We start from the raw sequence: 24,175 nt of genomic DNA, 5'->3' as shown, positions 1-24,175 counted from the left end.
GTTAGGTTGTTTTTTGGATCTTTTGTATGTTCCCTTCTGATGACTTTTCATTCCCCTGTGGTGGTCCAGCACATATGCTCAACGAGTGAGGAATATGGAGAAGTTGTAGGGATGTGACATAGTTTTGAGTACTTAGGCAAGAGAATTGACTAAGAACACAACCATATAAGCTCCCCCAAGACAAGTGCTTTGTTTGTTTCCTTCACTGGTGTGTCCCAAGTGCCTAGTACATATTAAAAACAGAATGAATGAATGGATTTTTTTCAGGCTGTGTTAAAGCTCACCAGTAGTACTAGAATGTAAATTTATGGTGGCACCAACATATTTAATTCTGTGATTTTTATCTAAGAGGAATCAGCCCCTTATTAGATGGTATGTCTAAAATAGGCAGAGTTGCAGTTTTCCAGGCAACAGAGAAGAAAGGATGATAGGGTGTTTAGTGTAGAACTAGTTATGCCTTCAAATTTTTTTGGAGAAGGACATGAAGACAAAAAAATGTCACATGGACAGGGAGCAAGGAAAAAGTGGCTTGTAGTTCCTGAATAGGTTGAAGAATTGGCATACTGAGGGCATACGCTGAAAAGATAAAAGCTGCAATGTCAGATTATATTTTCAGAAGGCTGTAGAGATGCTAGTAATAAGTTCTAGGATATGGTCCTAACTGAAGTGGAATGGAGGGAAAGGGCTGGAACATGAGGAGGGATAGACAATGAGAGGCCAGATCATAGGCTAATCTGTCCACCTGCATGTTCAGATTTTGATGATTCCTCCCACTTCAAGTCCCTGTCCTAGGCCCCATCCCACTTCTTTCCTGTCCCAAGGTGCCTACAAAATCTGTGTGTCCTCCAACTCTATGCTTCAGTCAATGGCATGACTCTGGACAACAAATCAGAAATGGCAATAAATTAAAAAAAAAAAGAAAGAAAAGAAATGGACAAGTGAGAGAGAGGGGTATAGCAGACATTGGCTTTATTTTTGTTTCCTTTTGACACCCAGCAGTCACTCACCTTCTAGAAATAATACCTCTATTCCCCTCTAAGGAACTAACCCCATTCTCAGTATCAGTCCATGTGCAAGCGGAGTGATCTTTCCCTGACACTTTTCCTTTAAGGATAGATGTTGAACTCAGCCTTGGCCAAAGAGATTGTTCCCTGCTGTTGGCAACAATGATTGGTTAGAGATGGGTATGTGACCCAACTGGAGACAATAAGGTACGTGGTACTTTTGAAGTACTAGTTGGAGAGACAACCTACTTTTAGCTGCACCTGAAGCTTGGAGGATGTTGCCAGACAGAAAGCTGCACAATGAAGCCAGTCCAGAAAACATAATAGAAGCAAGACACGGATAGCAACTGAATCTTGACGGCATCCTTGAGCCCCAGTATGAATCCTCCTTCCTAAGGCCAGCCTTACTCCCAGACTTTTTCATGGACATGAGTCAACTTTTTTAAGTTTTCAAGAGCGGAGGTTCTTGAGTCCATCATGGTTCCACTGAGACGTTCAACATCTAAGGCCATCTGGCCCATTAACAGGCCAGTGGCTGCACAGCCTCTATGCCAGGTATGGGCAATGCAATGTATTGCTACCGTTCCCAAGATAATGGAGCATGATGATTAATCCTCTCAGGAAATACCATTCATCCCTTAAAAAATTGTGCTGTCTCCTAGAGGATTTTTACACAGAACGTATCCACTTAAGGGCCTCATCTTTACCTTCCTATTCTGAAGTCTTTGGAGCCACTGCTGTCTTTAGGTAATTCTCCTTATTTCAAATCAGCGCCTACATCAACCGTTATTTCCTTACTCATTAGAATGCCACCTAAATTTTTCTTTCATGTGCAAGTCATGACAGGACAGTACAACAGGTGCCTCCCAACTTCTGCCTGGGGTCAGGAAACATGAAAGCCATTAATAACCACATAGACCAGAAGCCAGAACTTCCTGCAAGACAAAGGGGGAAAGATAACTCGCATTCCTTCTGAGTCCTCTCTGGCAGGGAATAGAAATGTCAGTGAATAGCTTGGTAAAAATCTCCTGCCTCAAATGAAGGCTGCCTAAAGCTGGGCAAGAATACCTACACAGGAAAATTGCCCACGCTTGTCATTGTCATCCCAACCTCCTTCCCACAGTGAAATACTGCAAACTTGCATAAAAATCGCTTTCTTTTACGCACCACCCCCTCACCATGAAGGAAGGAACACACCGTGAGTCTCCCGGGCAGGCTCCAAAAGTCTCTGAACCTGCCACTTGGCCTCCCTAGTGAAGACCAAACATGTCCTGTGACCCCAGGAATAGCCTAATTTACACTCTGCTCCAGGGCCAATGGAGGTTGTTGAAGAAAGGATTCAAGAAAAGAGCCCCCCCATCCCCAGAGCCGGGGCTCTTCCATTGACACTGAAGAATGGGTCACAGTACTCAGTGCTAATCCCTCTGTGGGCTGCATCAAGGAATCTTATATTCTTAGGCAGCTCCTGGCACCAGAGAAATTCACAATGACTGAAGCTGGGACCTGGGGTCTCCTTGCCCCACCGACATCAAGGTACCCATTGATGCATGCATTTTGTTTGCCCTGATATTAGGTTCAGACTGTGAGCACGAGGCTGTAATAATTCTGGTGCCCATTCCCTTTGCATTTTATGTTGATGAGGAGTCTTCAGGCACCACGCTGTATTATGTAAATGATACCCTCCTGGAATTGCATAACACTGTGATCCCTGAGTGTGGGAAGAAAGCACATGAAATCTTTTAAAATTGAACTCACAAAGGACCTATTTTTTCATGTCTGATAGTTTAAAATCTTGTGCAAATGATATTTTTGGTGAGGGAAAATTCAGTGGTCTAACTAGATTCTACTTTACTCGTACTAACATTTGTCATTAGGGTGCTCACCAACTCCCTGGTGGTCAAGATGTCACAAGATTGTGACTTAACAGCATGTAGCTCCTTTGCCTTGAATAGCAACCTCAACACGTTGAACATGAAAAAATGTTCTAAACTCTTCTCCGTTGTTCTTTGGCCCTGAATCATTTCTGCTCTGTCACTCAAACTCAAACATTCTCATCCCTCAGCTTAGGTCCAGCCCCAGCTTGCTTCATGGGCACCTCTGGGCATTTGTTGTCTTGTACAGTCTCATTCTGACTGCCTTTGTCTATAGTGCTGTGTGAGGGGCTGAAAAGTCTGTCTGCCACTCTGAATTTTCTGGACGTCCTCTGCAAGCTTATGGTCCCTATCAGCATGTGATGGTTTCAGGGTCCCCTGTCTTTTCATTGAACACAAATGAAGAAGTCAGGAGAGGACGATCCAGAAAATCGAAGGATTGAATTTATTGTTCTCACCTTGTTTCCCTGAAATGTTTTAGAGCACCCCTCAAGGGGCTTGGGAACCTCAGTTTTGGAGTCTACCGCAGAAATATGAGTAGCTGAGGAGGGACAGTCCAATTGGACAAAATGTCATGTTTTGGCTTCTCTCAACATATAGACTTTTGTGGGGTCATCAACCTTGAGAGTTAGGCCCTTCACCCCGACTCACAAAACATTTTAATATGGTTTTCTAGTACTTCTCAGGTGCTAAGATTAAGAAAGTTCTAAAATAGTAATCTGGCACTAGAGCCTACCTAGCTTTGTATGTTTTGAACTTGTGTTTTCCATGTTGCTCTCAGAACTACCAGAAGGATGTGATGTACTGTCCTCAGCCAGCCATGAATGACATGTAATGTCATGCCCACTTAGGGATCCTAAGCGCAGTGATCTGCCATTACTTCTTGCTCAAATGTAACCTAAGAATGATCTTTATTTGATCTAGTCTCTGTCCTTCCTTGAGACAGTTAATAATCCATCCCCTAAGTAATTCCTTGAGTGACCCCACAATTACTTTTTGTGTCTGAGGCAGCCCTCAGACCCTTCTCTAGGTAGCATTCTGAGACCCTCTGTGAGCTGTCTTCTGGGCTCTTCTCTAGGATATCCCTATGATTCTTCCTCTTGCTTAGCTGAAACATTTGTGGAAACCTCTCACAGAAACTTGCTGGGAGACTCAATTCAGTCTTGGCTAGATCAATGCTACTCTGGTCCTGAAGCAAAGAGAGTTGTAAGTGAGCATGTCTGCTTTCTGCTGAGATATTTCTGTTCATTTAAACTGAGGTGCCATCAGTGCTGGAGATGGTAGATTCCTACAGGTGTGCAGGCAGCAGCGTGGGATTATCCTCTTTGGAATGTAGAGCTTCAGTTTCTCCTGGGGTTCACTGGTGATATGAAAATGGCCAAGAAGGATGGAAACTAGTATAATGCAGGAATAGGATCACCGGCTTACCAACACAAAGTTGGGAAATCGAGGGCAAGTGGCCTCTTGAGAGTTTTAGAGAACAGAGACTAAACCCCACACACTTACCAGTTGCTTCTTCAACATGAGCCATTCTAGGTGAGGATTTTCAGTCAAGATATGATAGTCTCACTCATTTTGGGATCTATGGAAAATCTCTCCATTATCTCTAATCTGGGATGAAGAAAAAGATGGCATGATTGGGAGTCAGGAACGAAGGGGGGACTGGGGCTAGACCTGTGTGAAATGTTGTGATGGGGGCATGATTTGAGGCAGTGGTTGAGGATCTGCACTGATAGGGGAAGGAGATGGAAATGAGAAGGAGGTGAAGATCCCTGTTGCTGCATTTTGACTGCAGAAGCATTACAGTTTCCACTGAATAAGACAAAGCAAGACTCTAGATGGGAACTACTTCCTGAAACCAGGAAAGTAGCCACCAGGGACTCACTGTATAAAGAAAGAAAACCTCAGAAGAGCTGGTTCCATTTCTTCTGAAAGTTTTCCCCCAAAGTCTTGATAGGAAAAAGCTGTGGGCTAATGTGCAGCTGCTCTGCTATGTCTTCAGTGTTTTGGGTTCTGTGCTGTCCTCTTCATCATGTGGCTGTGATGAATTCCATGAACATGTCCAATGGCATTCTGGCCACATATGTTTTGAAAATGGTCCCTCCTCCTTTTCTTTCTTCTCTAAATTCTGAAAAGCCATTTTCTTTTTTATTTCTCTATCCAAGTGTGCCTGGATGTTAAGGCCAAGGGAAGAATGGCTACTGGCCTCCATGTGCTTTATAACAGAGTCTCCCCAGAGAGACGTCTCTGGGAAAAAGAGGGAAATATGTTCTCCATGAGAATCAGAGTGTGACGATGTGGGGAGGAGCACGTTCTTGGCTGCAATTGAAAGGTTTGAATCATCAGTGCCTCTGATTGTTGGGACATAAGTGGACAATGCATCAGGACTACCTCAAAGTGAGTCCTCTGGAACAGGCTTCAATAAGATGGAAATAGATTTAGATTGAATCACAGTGAAAATGCATTCTGGTAGTGGTGAAATAGCACTGGTGGGATATGATGACAGCCAAATGAATCAGTGGGATTCACTGTCTGTGATAAACCTGTGATAAAGATAGTAAGGAGTTGCTATCTTTGGAAAAGAGAGGGTCAAGTGACAAGATGGTATTCAGAGATGAAGTGGCCTCTGGTTGAACAGCAGGATCTGTCCTCTGAGTGTCATGTGGTAGGAGAGGGGGAAAAGTATAGGGTTGAGGTGGGGAATGTTCCACTGGGAATTTGGATTTCAATGTAGGAAAAGGTTCTGGTGGCATAGAGTGACCCAGTGGTGAAGGTGAAAGAAATTCAGCTAAGGGGTGTCATTGGATTATAGTAGGGAATGGGGGTGTTGGTGAGAAAGGCACAGGAAGTCAGGGATTGAGTCTCTTGAAAGGACTACTGAAAAGGCAGGAAATAGACAGACTGGTGACTTGATCCCAGGAGCGGTGGAAGCCAAAGGGGCCATAAAAGGAGTAGCTTCTTCCAGGGCCTCCTTGGAGTGGCAGCAGTTGCACTATTACACATGTCACAGGAGGAGTCTGGACATGACAGTTGATGAAAGCTCATGGTATCATGATGCTGGCCCAGAGGGCTACAGGAGACAGGAGGTACAAATCTACAGCCAGCACCAGAGCAACATATAGGACCTTGGAACGTCTGGCAAAGGTAAAGCCTCACACTGCATACTGTCTTTTCAAATCCACTAATTCCTCAATCTCACAGTGTACACTTTTATCCCTCTCTGAACGACTTTTATGCATACATTCTGACTCCTGGGATTTTCCCTCCCATGCCCATCCCAGGCTTTACTGAGGCCCTAGAAATTCACAGATTGGGCATAAAAGAGGGTTATAGAAATAAGAGGCTAATGTTTAGTCATTTTTGCAGAAGACAAAGCACTTTTCTTGCCTTCTTCGCTCTGGGAAGCTCTCCAACCTGAGACACCAGGAGAGTGATGAAGGTAGAAGCAAAGAGATCTTATAGGAAGCAAATTAGAATGTTTCTTAGAAGTACCCTTGGTGGTTGGACTTGGGGAGCCCCAAGAATTAACGTATAGTGTCACATAGGCAATACTAGTAATAGGCTCAGATGTATGTTGCTTTATTACGAAGGGCTTTCATATATACTCTTCCATGTAACACACAAACCCACCCTGTGAGCAACATTGCTCAATGGTTATCTCGAGGAGGAGGCTGAGTCCCAGGAAGTCAGAGTACTTTTACAAAGTCAGTAGACAGGAGTTCTGACTCTTGACGTCTCACATAACCACCTATTATAGGTCAAGCACCCATTGACCAGTTCTGTCACTATTTCATTCCCAGCAATGGCCAAAGCAGGGAACCTGAGAGGTGTCTCAGGGTCTGACTGAGATCCCATGAGCCTCTCCTCTGAGGGCTCTTGCTTTCTGAGAGGGGCTGTATCTAGCAACTAACGTCCTCAGACACCATAGACCTGAGACCTCATGGAAAGGAGAGGAAGGGTCACCCATGGAGAGCTCAGGTGGAATAAGCAGAACCTTACTTTTCAGTGTCCCACTTTTCTTTCTCCTCTTATGTCTGCCCAGATGCAAAGAACAAAAATAAAATAATGAAGAATTTGAATTCATTTCTTTCACTGCTCTCACTAGGAATATCAAACACTTATGATCCAAGAATAATATGGTTCTCTATTTTAATTAACAGAAATTTGCCTTCCTTTTTTATTAATTTTTAACAGTGATAAAATATTCTCAATTTTTCCTCCAAAAACTCAAAGGAGAATTTTGTCTATGAGGTTCATACTCGGTATTCTCAGTCAGAAGTCCTCTGCTTCGAAGGCTAGATCTGAGGTCAACAATCAGATCTGTGCTCCCTCAGATAGGACCCTGCAACCTGGGATAGAGCTCAGGCTCCAGCCTCAGTAACAGGCTCTCAAAGACTCAGCACTGCTCTCCTGATCAGCCCAACACAAAGGAAAACTTGGACTAGTGACACCTAACATGAGTATGTGACTCATGATGAAGGACTGGGAAGCTCTGCACTCCTGTAGAGATCCCAAACTCTCTAAATAATCCAATCTACAGCTATGGAATCATTGCATTTGGGATTTTGTCTGAATTTCCACCGCCAAATTCAGATTGTTTGTGAGCTTCAGGTAGAACCCTCAGTCCTCTTTTTTATTCCCAGAATAAAAAAGAATGGTTTTTAATTCTTTTCTCAGACTTCCCATTTTTATTGTCTCTCCATCCCAACCAAATTAATTTATCAATGTGAGAAAAGGAACAGGAAAATAAAAATATCATTGTCTGGGGTGAGGTATCTGGTTCCAGCTCTGACATTTAAAGAGCTTGGGAATCATGTATCCACTCAATAGAAGTGAAAAGGTAAACAAATGGAAAATCGATGACTTTTCTTGGCGCCATCAGAGAATTGACATCGCAGGGCAAACCAACCACTACCCAAAATTTTCAGAGAGGGTGAATACAGAGAATCACAGTCAAAATCAGCTTACCTAGAGCAGAGGCTACTAGAGCCATAAACTGGTAGGAGCACTTAAAAGGACACTGTGACAATTTGCTGGAGGATGCATGTGGGCTAGCATGAGAGTGAGAAATCCCTGGAGTCACTACGTTAGAAGAGCCCCCACCTACTTAAGGACTTTACCTCCAGGTCCTCCATCAGGTTCTCAGAGTGAAAAGCTATAGGGAAAAAAAAACAAAAAAACACTCATGTTTCTGGCCAGGGAGTGGGAGTTGGGAGAGAAATAACCATTTTGAAATATTCCCTTAGTATTATCCATAACAAAAGCATCTGCCATTGGGGAAAAACTACCAGAGCCTTATCTCACATGGGAGAAAGCAAATTACTCAAATACAGCACCCTCTAGCCTGCTTGTTTCATCTATAGAGTGAAAAGACAAGAAAAAGAAAAACTTAGAAATAAGAAATACTTGTGGACATCACAACCCAAGGACACAGGCCCACTAAAGGACTGAGATTTATTCATATCCCCTCCCCCAATACCTTACCACCATATCACCAGAGTTCCAGTACAGTAACAGGTGATCATAGCTGAAAGATGTGCAAGGCATACGCTCCATTTAAGGAGGAGATTTAGGGAACCCTAAACACAGGAAAGAAAAATAACCCTAAAAGAAATGGAAACCTCTGACATTTACAATGATAGCCAACTCCTACTCAAGAAACATAAAGCTTTATGCTAAAAGTCTATTTACTCCAGTTCCTGTTACTCAATACATCCCGTCTGTCTTTTAATAAAAATTACAAGGCATGCTAAAAACAAGAAAAATCAGTCTGAATAGACAAAGCAAGCATCAGATCTACATTCAGATATGACACAGATTTTGGAATTATCATACATGGAATTCAAACAAGTCATGATTAATACATTAAGGACACTAACGGGGAAAAAAGACAATACACAAGAAGATGAGGATTATAAACAGAGATAGGGAAACTCTAAGAATCAAAAGGTAATGTTAGAAACCAACAACAGCGAAACAGAAATGAAGAGTGCCTTGATTGGATCATTTGTAGATTGTATACTGGCAAGGAAAGAATAAGTGAGCTCGAATATATGTCAATAGAAACTTTGAAAACTGAAATGAAAAGAGAAAAATAATTTTAAAATAATTTTAAAACCCATAATATCCAGGAACTGCAAGAGAGTTTCAAAATGTGTAACATACGTGGAATTGGAATACTAGAAGGTGAAGAAAGAGAGAACAGATTGGAAAAAATATTTGAAGTAATAATGGCCAAGAATTTTACAAAATTAATGACAGATTAGCCGTAGATTGTGGAGGCTCACAGGACACCAAGCACAATAAATACTTAAACAGTTTATGTGTATACCTGGACTTAACCATATTTGAACTCTAGGAAATTGAAAGATAAAATCTTGAAAGAATCCAAAGGAAAATAAGCATCCTCCCTCTAGAGAAACAAACATGAGAATTATGTGCTTCTCATCATAAATCATGCAAGCAAGAACAGAGTGGAGCAAAATAGTTGCTGTTGAAAGAGAACAAAAAACCAACCTAGAATTTTATATCTAGTGAGATTATCCTTGCAAAGTGAAGGAGACATAAAAACTTTCTCAAACAAAAACTTACAGAATTAATCAGCAGCAGACCTAATCTACAGCAAATGTTAAATGAAGTTCTCCAGGGAGAAGGAGAATGGTAACTTTGATCTACATAGGAAAAAAAGAGAATGAAGAAATGAAGATAAAATAAAACTTATATTTCTCTTATACTCAACTCACCTAATAATAATAATGACAATGTATTAGAGTATGTAGATAAGTGAAATGAATGACAGTAATGTTACAGAGAAAGGAGGGAGGAATTGGGAGCTCTCTTATACCGTACCTGCATTAACTATAAAGTGACAGTGCCGTGTTTTCCTGAAAATAAGACTTACCTGGACAATCAGCTCTAATGCGTCTTTTGGAGCAAAAATTAACATAAGACCCAGTCTACTGGTGCAGCCGCTATAGAAGGCAGTGTGGAGGTTCCTCAAAAAATTATGAATAGAATTACCATATGACCCAGCAATCCCTCTCCTGGGTATCTACCCAAAAAATCTGAAAACATTTATCCATAAAGACACGTGTGCTCCAATGTTCATTGCAGCTTTATTTACGGTGGCCAAGACATGGAAACAACCAAAATGTCCTTCGATAGATGAATGGTAGAGAAGTTGTGGTATATATACACAATGGAATACTATTCAGCGGTAAGAAAAGATGAAATAGGACCGTTTGTGACAACATGGATGGATCTTGAGATTATAATGCTAAGCGAAATAAGTTAGAAAAAACAGAGAACCATATGATTTCACTGATATGTGGTATATAAACCAAAAACAACAAAAGAACAAGACAAACAAATGAGAAACAAAAACTCATAGACACAGACAATCGTTTTTTGGTTACCAGAGGGTAAGGGGGGGAGGGGGTGGTAGAAGAGGTAAAAGGGATCAAATATATGGTGATGGAAGGAGAACTGACTCTGGGTGTTGAACATAAAATGGGATTTATAGATGATGTAATACAGAATTGTACACCTGAAATCTATATAACTTTACTAACAATTGTCACCCCAATAAGCTTTAATTGAAAAAAAAAAAAGATAACAAAAAAGACCCAGTCTTATTTTACTATAATATAAGACTGGGACTTTAATATAACATAACATAACATAACATAACATAACATAACATAACATAACATAACATAACATGGTACGATACCAGGTCTTATATTAATTTTTGCTCGAAAAGATGCATTAGAGCTGGCTAGGTCTTATTTTCAGGGAAACATGGTGTTATATGAAAGACAACTAGTGAAATAGTTATTAAAGAAGAACTATTACTAAGAGAAGAGATAAAATGGAATCATGTGAAATGCTTGTTTAAAACCAGAAAAGGCAGACAAATAGGGAAAGAAAAGAAACAGATATAATGAAAAGTAAATAATTACAGGCATGGTAGATATTAATCCAAATATATGAAATAAATCAGTAAATGTGAATCGGCTAAATTCACCAATTAAAAGTCAGAGATTATCAGAGTGGATAAAGAATTAAAACCAATTATATGTTGTGTAGAAAACACCCACTCTAAGTATAAAGATACAGATGAAAAGTAAAGGGACAAAGAAAAATGTACCATGCTAATGCTAATCAAAAGAAACAGGAGAAACTATATCAATTTCAGACAAAGCAGACTTCAGAACAAGGAATATTATCAGTGACAAAGAGGGGCATTACAGAGCAAAAAAGGGTCAATTCTTCAAGAAGACACAACAGTCCTTAACATCTAACAATAGAGTGTCAAAATATGTGAGATAAATACTGGTAGAACTGCAAGAAGAAATATATGAATCCACTGTGATTTGGAAACTTCAAAACCCCTCTATCAGAAATGGGCAGATTCAGCAGGCAGAAAATCAATAAGGATACAGTTGACCTAAAGAGCACCATCAGTCAACTTGATCTCATTAACATTTATAGAATACTTCATCCAACAACAGAATTCACATTCTTTTCTACCTCACATGGAACATTCACCAAGACTGACCACTCTGGGCCACAAAATAAACCGTAACAAATATCAAAAAATAGAAGTAAAACAAGGTATGTTTTCAAACTATAATTGAATTACACTAGAATTCAATTTCAGATAGATAGCTGGAAAATTCCAAAAGATAGAGAGATGAAAAAACATACTCCAAATACAAGGGTCAAGGAAGAAGTCTCAAGAGAAAAAAGAATTTTAAACTAAATGACAATGAAAATACAACTTAAAATTTGTGAGATATGGCAAAAGCAGTATTTAAAGGGAAATTGATAGCACTGAATGCATCTATTTGGAAAGATTTAATACCTCTGAGGGACTACGGTTTACTTACATGATACTGATGTCTCTGTTTCCAAAATACTGGGAAACATGGATTCCTATTTAGGAGCTCAGTAACAGAAGGAGGAGCCCCATCCCACCCAGGTAGGCAAGAATGGGAATACCTAGAAGGTGAGCTGGAGCTCAGCCATGGTGCAGTGAAGTTCCTCAGACAAAGGATGCAGCACCGGAAGTGCATTGCTGCATCAGGCAGACTAGCGTCCCAGGCCCACACCACAGAGCTGTGGCACAGACTCCAAAGGTTCTTGAGGGTTGGGAAGGGGACGCCTCAAAGGAGATGAACCCACAACTTTTCCCCCATCCTCCAGCCCAGCAGATCTGTCCATCCCTCCAGGGACCTTTAGATCCCTTCAGCCGAAAGTCCATCTCCACTCCCTTCACCATACCATAGTGAACATATTTATGTACTATAGGTACATATTTATGTACCATAGTGAAATTTTCTATTTACTCAACCTGTTACCCAGATAACACCTGAGAACTTTCTACTGACTGGTGATCTTCTTTTGGACCCATATACTCTTTGAAAGCCTGCTGTACATGTGGATTTATACTCTCAAAGTCTACTCTCTCCTCAACTACAGCTTTCCCTTATACATGATGTGTTTTTACCTATATGAACCCAGGAATATATTCAGCAGCAGCCCCAACCCCACATCTCTCCCAAACAATCCATGCTCATCAAGGAGCATGAGAAAGCAGAGTGGCCTATAACAAGGGAACAGAAAGCATGACAGAGAGGGAGAAAAGGACCTGGCAACCCCATGGTCCCATAGCAAATAACTTTAAAATTTTTAGTAATCTTTTTTTCTCCCAACATCCCCTCCAGGCTATTCAGCCCCTTCCATACAGTATCCTGGCCTGCTGTTTTCTCTTTATTCTCTATGCCACATACCTTCTTTCCATGAAACACTTCACAATCTTCATTTTATAGAGAGGTTGGCTGGCCCACAACCCACAGGACCAAACTCATCTTGATTTTTCAGGCAGTGGGCTTCTATTTAGCAAAAATTCTAATGAGCACAATTATATTGAGCAATACCTTTTGGCTTTTTTGCATCACACTTATAGTTACTCTTCCACAAAAAATTTTATTTTTTTCCTCTACTTCCTAATATTTCACCAAAATTTCTATTGGCATCTATATACCTTTGGAAACAATAAAGTAATTTTGAGAGTTGTGTATATGTATTATGCCAGCTACTCATTTAATAGTTACAAGCCCTACAGCTTCATTATTTAGATTCTGATCTGCTGAAGTGAAGTCCTGTGTCCTTTTCTCACTTTCTTTGCCTGCATCCCCTCTCTGAGTCTGATGAATCAGTCTTGGACCTAGATACCCAATCCTTTCGCTGGCATATGAGGAAGGTTTACCAGTAATGACAGCTCCTTTCTCGGCCTGTCTTCTCCAGCCTCCACAGCTTCTCCATTGTCTCAGTAGGTAGGTGCACTTCACGGCCAGCCCCTCTCCCATGTCCTTCCTTGACTTCCAGAGGTGTCTCTGTTCAGTAAAATCCCTCCATATATCTCTGCATCTCTGGTATTTTTTTCATGCCAAGTCTGGCCCTGACTCTCCGTAAGGTCCCTAGGATTCACAACAGTAAAAACATCATTCAAAGGCTAAGTATTATAAGCTCCACCAAGAAATTTCCAGGTGAAATGTGGTATAAAAATAACACATTTAATATATTCTTCAAAAATTCTTGTTATGAGAAAGCAAGGCTGAGAAATCGATCCAGTTTAAAGGAGACCAGAAACAAGGACCACTAAATGCAATATGTGATTCTAGACTGGCTCCTGTAATGGAGGTTTTAAAAAAGGTCACAAGGATATCACTCGATAAATTCCTAAAAATAGTATATGAATAGGAGATACTTAAAAATCTTATGTCAGATGTTAATTTTACGGACAGGAAGAGCTGTACTGTATACAAGACTCTGCTTTTTCTTAAGAAATGTACAATGAAATAGTCAAGGAGAAAGTGCGTGATGCATGAAATATAATCTCAAATATTCCGAAATGTATGCGTAGTCTTCATGCATATATGTGTGTATGTGTTCATATAAAGAGAGAAATGGGAAGGAAGGAGGCAGAAACAGAGAGAGTGACAGGAGAGAGATGGTAAATAAGTAAAAATGTTAGTAGATACATCTGGATAAATGGTTTATGCTTTTATCATGCATACAATTATTCCACAAGTTTTTTAAGATAAATACATTTTTTAAATGAACGATTCACTGTTTTTTAGAATTTTACTTGATCTTTGAGATTTCTGCTTTTGAAACACACAGCTACCCTCATCACCATACCCAGAAGTGTGCGATGCAACCGTAAACAGTTGTCTCGGGTTCTGTCCCAGGCAAGAAACCTGGGATTCTACACATTGGAAACATTCTAACATTGCCTCAGGATTTTACAAAATACTGAATGCACTACCTCCCTTCCAAAAAAAATTATTTTTAAGTATACACAATATAAAACAAACAATAAATTGAAAAGGTTTGCAACGTGAAACCCCTAATTTCTTTCTTACCTGGTACAACCAGGTTGTCTGTCTGCTGGGGTTTTGTAGTGTGAAGTGGTTTCCCAGCACTTCCTCTGCTCTGCTAGTCACTTACCACTCCTGCACCAGATTTCCATTTTCCAAAAATGTGTTCACATCTTTTGACCCAGCCTCACGCTTTCTTATCAGTCGCAAGCACTTACTCTGGTTAAATATTTTACTTGTTTTAACAACTTTATTGAAATATAGTTCACATAACCATATCACTCACCCATTCAAAGAGTAAAATTTTATGATTTGTAGTATATTCACAGACTGTACACTATCACAGTGATGCTTTTGTTTGGCAGACAAAAAAAAAAAAAAAGGCAACAATCCGACAGCCTGAAGAAATACCCAGGGATTGGAACCACTTCCCCAAGGTGACTTTCCAGTAGGGAAACCTCAGTGTCAAGTTTAAAGGATGCTTCCCTATCACACTAACATGACCTAAAAGGGAGACTTATAAGCAGCATCTATGCTGTTCCTAGACTCTACCCCAACCAGCCCAGGATCCACGGCAGCAACATCCTCCCCACAAACACACCCATTGAGGGGTCACCCATCTGAGGTCCTCTAATCACTGATTTCTACATAATGATTGAGCCTCTGTTTCTTCTTCTCTGATACTTTCTGAAAATATACCTGTCTTTGACCCTCTTCAGATACAGAAGGCCCGTGTTCCCCACCACCCTAAAGGGTATAAAGCATCCATGACGGGGAAGGTGTGGGCTGCTATACGTGGTCCTTAGGGCTAAGCTAAGAGGCAGGAGACACAGCCCATCCCCCCAAACTTCATCAGGGACTAAATGGGCTTTTGGGGGCACATGATATCTATGTCTCAACTAGAGCTCCAGGGGACTGATCACCTTTTAGAAGCCAAAGAAAGCAATCGGTAAGAGCTGAACTAACTCCTTCCTTTCTCTAAGCACAAGCCCCAAGTTACCCAAAACCGATGTCCCCAACACTGCACACAGAAAAGTGTCACTATTATTGATGAAACATTTATTAGGAGAATCAATTCTCTCCACAAGGAAGAAACTAGTTGGGGGTGGGAAAATGTTTTCAGTAAAAAGTCTAGAGAATAGTTTTGTGTCTCAATAGTAGAGACCCATCTCTGAAAGCACTGCCTTCAGCAGTGGTGAGAGCAGCCTGAGGCCTCTGGGCAGCTTGTCGCCTGCAGGTGTGGCTTGGATGGGGCACAGCCACCCTGTGGGGCCTGGATTGAAGGTGCTTCTGACATAAGAGCTGCTCTTTAAATGATGCAGCTGTCTGGGATTGTCTGTCCTTGTCTCGGATTTGTCTAAGACTTGTAGAGCTCTGGCCAGCAAAGCCAGCAGCTTTGTTGACATGACTTTGTCACTTTACAGCAGGGAGCCTCTGGAGTTGAAAGGATGCCCCTGGATGGGCCCTGCATGGGCTGGTACTTGTGCCTTCTGCTGAGCTTGCCCAAACTTCACTGGGAGGGAAGGCACTCTTGAGGGCAGAGCATATCTGTTGCATGCAGATGCCCCAGTCTCTCCTGTAGAAACTTCCCCATGCCTGTCATGACTTTCGGGCCTTCAGTCCGCCCAGTCGAGGTAATTGTACTTTTATCTGGGCCTCTGCTCCCTGCTGATGATACGGGGCTGCCCTTTTCCTGGGAATTTTCTTGCTGTTCGCATTTTACCCCAGGATGAAGCCATTGAAAAAAGTGCTTCATTTTTATTCTGAAAAGTTTTTCAGGGGGAGACAGTCACCCTGTGACAGGGTCTGGGAAGACTTGCTCCCAAGCACCTCCTCTAATGCTATGTCTTGAGGAGGAACACCCTTCCTTCCAGGTTGGGACATTGCAAACCCTGGATCCCCTCCACAAAGTGCCACTGATTTGGGGCCTTGACGGCTCCCTCTCATTTTGCTTGTGAGAAATTCTTATCTTGGCCGCGCCTTAAGACGTGCTCAGGGAGCCCAGGCTCCTGCCACTGCTGCGTACTGACCCCTCGGGCCTCCAAATGCATGTGCAGCACCTGGGAAGCTCCCAGGTCCACACTGGAGACACCCTGAGCTGAGTCAGGGAGGTTTGTAAGTCAAGCTGTGTGAAACAATGGACATGTCACTGCGTCGGCCTTGGGCCTGGCTACGCTCCCTGTTCTCTAGTTCAGATTGTAACTCCCCAGAGAGTTACTGCTACTTAGAGTCCGGTGATTTAGGATCTTAGAGAAAAGGCATTTTAGTTGGGGTACTTTCAGGGCTCACAGTAGATTCTCCTTTATTCTCATTCACAGGAATCCTTTGGGAGATTCCCGGCTTCCTTGTTGTCAGGATGTCACTAGTACTTGATTGAAGAAGATCGAGCTCCTTAGCCCTGAACAGCACCCTAGTCACGGGCGTGGAAACAGGTTCTGATTGGTTCTCCCTCTCTTTGCCCTTTTGCCTTTCTGATCGATCAGTGGTTATTACACTCTGATCTTTACACTCATGTCTGGCCACACAGCTTTGGGGAGGGTGTGTTGATTAGTAGAGTCTGTTTCAGACTTGCTTCGCCTGTGATGTTTTGTGTGACAAGCAGAAGAGTCTGTCTGGCCTCCCTCATTCTCTGCATGTCCTCTGTAAGGCCATGGTGGATATCAGAGGGTGACTGACTCAGGGCTCCCTGTCCTTCCTGGCCCACATGCGAGGTGGCAGGGAAAGGACGAGCCAAGAAGGAGGCTAAGTACGTTGTTGCCACATCATCTCCATGGAGAGCTGTAGTGCTTCCTCTAAGGGACATGAAGCTCCCAGATTTGGAGCCTACCTCAGAACTCTGGTTCATTGAGTAAGTAAGGTTGGAATTCAACGAGGAATGGGATGAGCTATCTTTTGAATCAAAGATCTCTATGGATTCAAGGACTTTGGAGGGAAGGCCATACTGCATCCTCACACAAAAATTTTTCATGTGGGTGTCCAGCAACTGTTGTGCACAGCAGTCAAGGAAGGAGAACTCCTGGCTGGGGTTCAGGCAGCAGTCCCCACCCACTGATGGTGGCACACTTCTCCGTTTTGTTTCAGTGTGAGCATTCACAGAGTCGGTATCTGCTTCATAGCAGGCCGTGCACTGTGCACAGGGGCAGGCGGCCGCCCACATTCATTTCCACGAACTTGGTGCCCGAATATTCTTGCAGGACATTCTCCACTTCTCCCTGGCATAGACTCTGCCCTGACACCATTGTATGTTCTCCCTACAGACATCCTATGACTGTCTACGTCTTCTTTGGAGTCATACCCCAGATCTTTAGCTGAAGAGCTCTCTGAGCCACTGGATACGTGATCTTTCTGGCCATTCTCTGTGTGCTCTCCTTCACCCTTCAGCTCATCTTCCTCAAGCTGAATGATTTCTGAGCTCCTGTCAGAGAAGCTGTTAGATTTACTTAATCCTTTATATACAGAGACCATGAGAGTCCACAATTGCTCTTTGACTCAGATATGTCTGCACAACGGCTCAGAAGCCTCAACAGAAAGAGAGACTCATGGATTCTGTGGGGCGGGCCCCAGCGGTGTTGGATGAGCCTCTTTCGCAAGTGATGGTCTAGAATATTACATAGCTCCTCACTGATCAGGAAGTCTCCAGGAAGGATGGAGACTGAAACCTGAGCCTGGGAGGGCTGGCTGTAAGCAGAGTGGGGAGCTGAAGAACTACAGGCCTCCTAGATCTTTGGACAATAGAGGGTAAACCCGACAAACGTTCCTGTTGCTTCCTATACACATGCCACTCCAGGTGCTGCGTTTCAGGTTAGGTGATAGTGTCTGCTTCATTTTGGGGTCGATGGAAATGCACTCCAGAAAGCCCACTCTGGGGTATAGGACCAGAGGGTAGGGTTGGGAGTATGGACAGAAGGTGGGCCTGGGGCAGGGTTTGAGGGAAAGGCTGGACCTCAGGCAAGGATGGAACAGAGAATGGAAAAGTATTGGGTATTCTTGGCATGTGGAGGCATTTGACGTTCTATTGAAAATAAAGACTGAGGAATAGTCACCCAGGACATGGACAGCACAGGGCAAGGACTCGCTGTGCAAAGATGGGAAACCCCAGAAAACAAAGACATGATTTTCCAGCCAAGAATCCTCCCAGGCCTCAGGATATGAGGGCTGCCGATGGACATGCAGTTCTGTTGGTTTGCCTTTGCTGCTCCAGAAAGGAAGGGCGACGACCGAGTCATGCTTATCAATACCTGACTCTAATGTTTTTGTTGAAGAATTGAGGTGGTATTCTGGCTTACATTGTTCAGAATGAGTCAGTGAAATTGGAGTCTGGTGATGGTGAGGCAGGCAGCACTGCTGCTACGTGGTGGTGAGCAAATCAACTGGTGGGGATCATTTTCTGACAAATCAGGTAAGGGGTCCATATGTTCGGAAAGGCAAGGGTCAAGAAAGATGGTATTCAGGGTCAAGGGGGCCTCTGGTTGGAGAAGAGGATCCATTATCGGAATGCCCCGTGATGGGTGGCCAGGGAGTTGGGGTTGGGAATGTTCTGCCAGGAATTTGGATTCCAAGGGATGAAAAGGCTCTGGTGGCAAAGAGTGACCCAGTGGTAAAGCTGAAGGAGAGTCGGGTAAGGGGGTCACTGTATTAGTGGAGAGAATTGGGGGTAACGGTGAGGAAGGCTCAGGCAGAGGGGCTGGTATTGGGTCTCCTGGAGGTAGTGCTGAGAAGGCGGGGGACAGAGGAAATGATGATTCAGTCACAGAATCTGTAGAAGCCAAAGGGGACACAAAGGGTGTGGCATCTTCCAAGGCCTCTGGGAATAGTAGACTATTGATCTCGGCAGTTGCACGATTACACACCTCACAGAAGGGGTCTGGACATAACATTCGACGAAAGTGCATAATATCATAATGCTGGCCCAGTGGACTAAAAGGGACAGGAGGTAGAAGCTGCAGCCAGGACCAGAACAAAGGATGGAGGAACTCATGGCCTTGTGGGAGTGGGGCAACCTGACACCTGCTATCCTTCCCATTGCTCCACATCCATGACTTCACAATACACTCAGTAGCACTCACCCCAGGACTTCATTCACATCCCCGTTCCTATGGCTTCCCCACCCCATGACTATGGAAGTCTCCACTGAATCCCCGGAAATGCAAAGAACATGCCAAAGAGGGATCAGGAAAGAAGGGGAAAGTCTAGTCACCTTTTCAGGATAGAAATCAGCCTCTTTTTCTCCTCTTCTTCCCTCTGGTAATATCTGCAACCTGGGAAACCAGAGGAATGATTTGTATGGGATGAAAATAGAACCATAAGTTTCATACAGGAGTCCCTTTATGGGAAACTATTGTGATGTTAGTCTGTGAAAGCCACAAGAATCCGTAGATGAGGTGAAGAGGTCAGTGACAATATTAACAAGGTTCCCCCATGTGTCTGTTGCTTCATTTGTAAAGTACTTTCACATACGTTACCTCATTTGATGCTCAAAATATCTCTGTGAATCAGAGACATCAGTGGTTACCTCGGAGGGGAACCTGATCATCCAGGAATTCAAAGCACTTCCACCAGGTCAGAGGACAGAAGTTCTGAGTCTCCACATCTATTAGGCTGTGTCCATTGCTCAGGTCCATCACGGCTCATGCCCAGGGATGGCAGAGCGGGAGATCTGAGAAGTATACAGGGTCTGACTGCCTTCCCATGAGCCTCTTCTCTGAGGGCTCTGTTTACTGAGAGGGACTCTATCTATTACAGCTACTAATATCCTCAGAGACCATGGCCCTGGGACCTCATGGAAAAGACAGGGAGCTGAGAAAGTTCTCTCAGAAAGCTCTCACCCTTACAGAGCTCAGGTGGAACAGGCACAACTTACCTTTCCGTGTCCCACCCTTCCTTCACCTCTTGGCTCTGCCCTGATGCTGAGAAAAAAAAGAGAATCATTTCTGTCATTTCTCTCCACAGGAAACTCAGACACTCGTGATACAAGAGTAACATGACTATTTTAATTGCCCAAACATTGCGTTCCTCCCTTTTTCATTTTTTATAGGTTTAAAACTGTCTTCAATGTTCCTTCTTTGAAAAACTCAAAGAAGGATTTTGGCTATGAGGTCCACACTTGGTATTCTCAGTCAGAAGTCCTTTGCTCACGGAGGGTGTCGTATCTGAGGCCAGCAGTCGCATCTTTGCTCCCTCCGATAGGACCCTGTAACCTGGGGCAGATCTCAGGCTTCAGCCTCTGCTCAGAAGCTCTCAGAGGCTCAGCACTGCTCTCTGCATCAGCCCAACACAGAGGAAGCCTCCGTGGAGTAATGTCTGACATGGGAATGTGACCCATGATGAAGTGCTGGGGAACTCTGTTCTCCTGCACAGACCCCAAACTCTCTAAATAATGTAATCTGGGCCAGGAAATCACTGTTTGGGTTTGATTCTGGAATCCTCCCCCACACCCAGATGGCCTGTGAGCCTCCAAGGAAACAGTCCCAGCTGAACCCCTAGTTCTGCCCAGCCTATTCTCCTAGAAGGATGTTCTATCCTCTCAGACTCTTCACCTCAGGTGTTACTCTGAGCCAACCACACTCATTTTAAAAGGTAGGACTAGACTAGAAATGGAAACAATAATAAGGAAAGTCTATTGGGACTGGCTCAGGGTTCCTTACCTTTTGCCTGTTTTCAGTTTCCCAGACTGTTGGTGAAGATGGAATCCCCACCAGGTAGCACAGGAACAGAAGGAGCAACCACAACACACGTATGCACGTGAGGGTGGGGTTAGCATTTAGGGATGTTGAGAGGAAGCGTAGACAAGATTCACAAAGACTATTCAGAAATGAGAAAACATTCCGTAGTGTGAATTCCATTATCTGAATTGCCAAGCTGCCTGAGGCAACTGAGCTATGAGAGTGCAAACCCTTGACTTTATTGCCAGGCCTGCATCCCAGAGGATTGATGAGTCACAAAGGGTTTTGACACCACAAGCCCCCACCACCAGTCCAGCAGTTCCCTCCACCCCTCTTGGGCCTGTACATCTCTCTGCCCCAACCACCCTCCTATTTTCCAATCCACCTCTCATCATATCATATATTTTCCTTAATGAAATGTTCTGCTTGTGCCACTTGTAACCTAGATATTACCTGGGTCCCCTTTACTGTTTGGAGAGCCTGACTACGGGCTTACCACTTCCATTACCTTGAAAGTCTAAATACTGCAAAGATTGTTTGCTTGTACGCAGACATTTACACACAGGGCCATATTTGTACTCAAACTCAGCTTTCCTGTACAATGTTGTGCCTTACAGGACCCTGGATACAGAACTTGACTTTCTTTTACACTTATAGTGGTACCTTGGTTTTCTAATGTAATCCGTTCCAGAAGACCGTTCAAGTTCTGAAACTTTCAAAAACAGCCGACAGCTAGGCCTCAGGATCTTGCACTCAGCGGAAGCTGCGTGACATGTTCAACTTTCCAGACGTATTCGAAAACCAAAGCATTTACTTCCGTGTTTACGGCATTCGTAACCGAAATATTCGTTAACGAAGACGTTTAGAAACCAAGCTACTGCTCTATTTAGTTTTGTAAATGTTTAACAGCAAACTTATTTGTTTCAGTAAGATATAAATGAATAATAAAAGTTGAAAACGTCATCCCTCCCAGGAATACATCTCACATATTTTACATATCTCCCTAGGTTTTGTAATAAAGCTTTCCCCAGAGCATTTCAGGCAGCCATCCGGGGCTGGCATTTGGTAGAGTGAGGTCTTCTCCTTACAACCCCATGACGTCTTCCCAGTTGAGATCCATCACCACACAGAAGTCTGGTCCCAGATTGCAGAATGCACTTGTTTATATCGTCTCCAAGGAGTGTTTTTCAAAAGCTTCACTAGAATAATTTGCTTCTATTTGAGGAGGCTCGTTAGAGATAAGTCATTTGAATCAGCAGGTATGGTGGTGATGTGTTATAACGCTTAACATTTAAAATCAATGAACATCTTATGTTCTCAAGGTTGTATTCTTAGAAAGTCAGAAAAAGCTGTGGGTAGAAGAAGTGCAATACAGCCAGAGGGAATATAAGCAAACGTATAACATACATAAAAGTATATATCTGGTCACAATAAAGCATAAGGTATGTACCTAAGGATGAAAGTAGCAAAAAACTAGGCGAAAATGTAGAAGGGGATTCAATTGTGAAAGACATTGGAGGAAAGTTTAAGAAGCTTGAATGTTCTACGAGGGCAGTGGGAAGCTAGGGTTTTCATAATCAGAAGAAAGGCACAGTCAGATCTCTGTTTTGGAAAGAAGACTGGCAAAAGAGAAGATAGTTGAGCGTTCTTGGAGAAATATGCAAACTGATCACTTTATCACATAGGACTCTCTCTTTCAGATGATAGAAAGCCACATGAATCTTGGCTTAAGCAAAAATTGTATTGACTTCTATTTCTCCACCCTAGAGCAGTACATTCAGCTTCTGACTCACCATCCTTCGGTTCTATTTTCTCAGTGTTGACTCATTCTCAAGCCACTGCTCTTGTGCTCCCAGATGGCTTCCTAGAAGAAAAAACAGAATTGCTGTCCCAGTGTTTATTCAGTTGAATGGGACTAGCTCAGGTCATAAGGACACCCCTGGAATAATTACTGGGAACCAGACAACACTATCAGCCTAGTCTCTGACAGTGCTACTCAAAACTGTGGTCCATGAACCAATGCCTGTTTTCACATTTTTGTTACCATTTGTAACAATTCACAGATAGAAACTGAGGATGGTTGGAAATTTTATTGCCATTTGACAAATTAAATCTAATAATAAAATGTTAAGGCTTGTATTTTGTATGTTTTTGTTTTGTGTGTCATTTTTCCAGTGATCATTTTTATTGTGTTTTCCACAATATCAGTCCACAGTGGATGGGGGTTTGGGAAAAGAAACAAACCGGTCCTTCACCTCAGCAAGTTTGAGAAACTGCGGTCTAATGTATGTGCCACACTGTGCAGAATGAAGCATGGGGTGAGTGAACATTCCGGAAGCACACAGAGATGTGGGGAGACCTTTCCTTCTCTCCATTAGATGGGGCATTAAGAAACTTCTGCTGTGATCCAGGCACCTAATTTGGAGAGAGGAAGGACACTCCCAGACTTACTTTAGCTCTCCTTTCTTTCTCCTGCTTTCTTCCACGATGGCCTGCTCTTCTTATTCAGAGTCCCTGGTAAGAATTGACTTTGCTTAAGCTTTGGATATGGCCATATGGTCATATGTCTACGCTCCCCATTGCAACTTTTATCACTAGAAGCAAAGCATTCGAATGGCTCTCCTAAGCCATTAAGAGTAAAGCAACTTTGAGCTAGACTAACCCAAGGTACTTACTAAACTGATTTGACTTGCTTTATCATGCTCTTGGCACTGAGGTACCAAAACTCCAGAGCCCTAATAAGAGGTCTGAAGGGGGAAAAAAGTTAAGCAAACTAATCAGAAACAGTCTCAGAGACAGAGAAAAAACAGGGTTGCTAGATGGGAGGGGGGTGGGGATGAGGGAGAAGGTGAGGGTATTGGAAAGTACAATTGGTAACAATACGATTGCCACAGGGATATGAAAGACAGTTTTGGAATTATAATCACTAATGTTGTAAAGATTTAGTAGGGTATCCAATGGACACTTGTCTTAATAGGGAGACCATCTCAGGGATGATGTAGATGCCTGATCACTACATTATACACCTGAAGCTGAAACTGAATACTAATGAATGTCTATACCATATATATATATAGTCACAGAATATGGAGTACAGCATAGGGAATAGAGTCAACAGAATTGTAACAGCTTTATACAATGTCAGAGGGGTAGTAGATTTGGGGAGGGGGTTTAACACTTTGTGAGGGGTGTAAATGTCTAATCATTACATTGTTTTGTACACCTGAAACTAATAATAAAAAAGAAGTTTA

The 24,175-nt window shown here is 42.8% G+C and overlaps 2 protein-coding genes and 1 pseudogene across 3 annotated transcripts; all 3 read right to left on the bottom strand.

Annotated features, from left to right (window-relative positions):
* Positions 1 to 1,408: 1,408 nt before the first annotated feature.
* LOC308505025 (spermatogenesis-associated protein 31D3-like) lies at positions 1,409 to 13,248 on the bottom strand (annotated as a pseudogene). The gene is made up of 5 exons: positions 13,059 to 13,248; positions 7,983 to 8,030; positions 4,378 to 5,122; positions 3,612 to 4,269; positions 1,409 to 1,581 (listed from the first exon to the last, which is right to left on the bottom strand). The product of its transcript is annotated as a spermatogenesis-associated protein 31D3-like (transcript).
* Positions 13,249 to 15,393: 2,145 nt separating this feature from the next.
* On the bottom strand, positions 15,394 to 16,407 carry SPATA31D1 (SPATA31 subfamily D member 1; the record flags this gene model as incomplete). The annotated part of the gene is given in 7 exon segments (XM_081066686.1): positions 15,394 to 15,654; positions 15,656 to 15,694; positions 15,696 to 15,781; positions 15,784 to 16,050; positions 16,053 to 16,211; positions 16,214 to 16,368; positions 16,370 to 16,407. Coding segments are annotated over 7 exon segments (1,005 nt in total).
* Positions 16,408 to 17,352: 945 nt separating this feature from the next.
* On the bottom strand, positions 17,353 to 20,584 carry LOC308505023 (spermatogenesis-associated protein 31D1-like; the record flags this gene model as incomplete). The annotated part of the gene is given in 8 exon segments (XM_081066685.1): positions 17,353 to 17,677; positions 17,788 to 17,971; positions 17,974 to 18,064; positions 18,068 to 18,222; positions 18,225 to 18,506; positions 18,614 to 19,179; positions 20,123 to 20,168; positions 20,398 to 20,584. Coding segments are annotated over 8 exon segments (1,836 nt in total).
* Positions 20,585 to 24,175: the final 3,591 nt, after the last annotated feature.

The sequence above is a fragment of the Rhinolophus hipposideros genome (genome assembly GCF_964194185.1).
Source record: "Rhinolophus hipposideros genome assembly, chromosome: 11".
Taxonomy (NCBI): Eukaryota; Metazoa; Chordata; class Mammalia; order Chiroptera; family Rhinolophidae; genus Rhinolophus; species Rhinolophus hipposideros.
The sequence above is the reverse complement of the archived record's forward strand: the minus strand, read 5'-3'. Positions and strand labels throughout refer to the sequence as shown.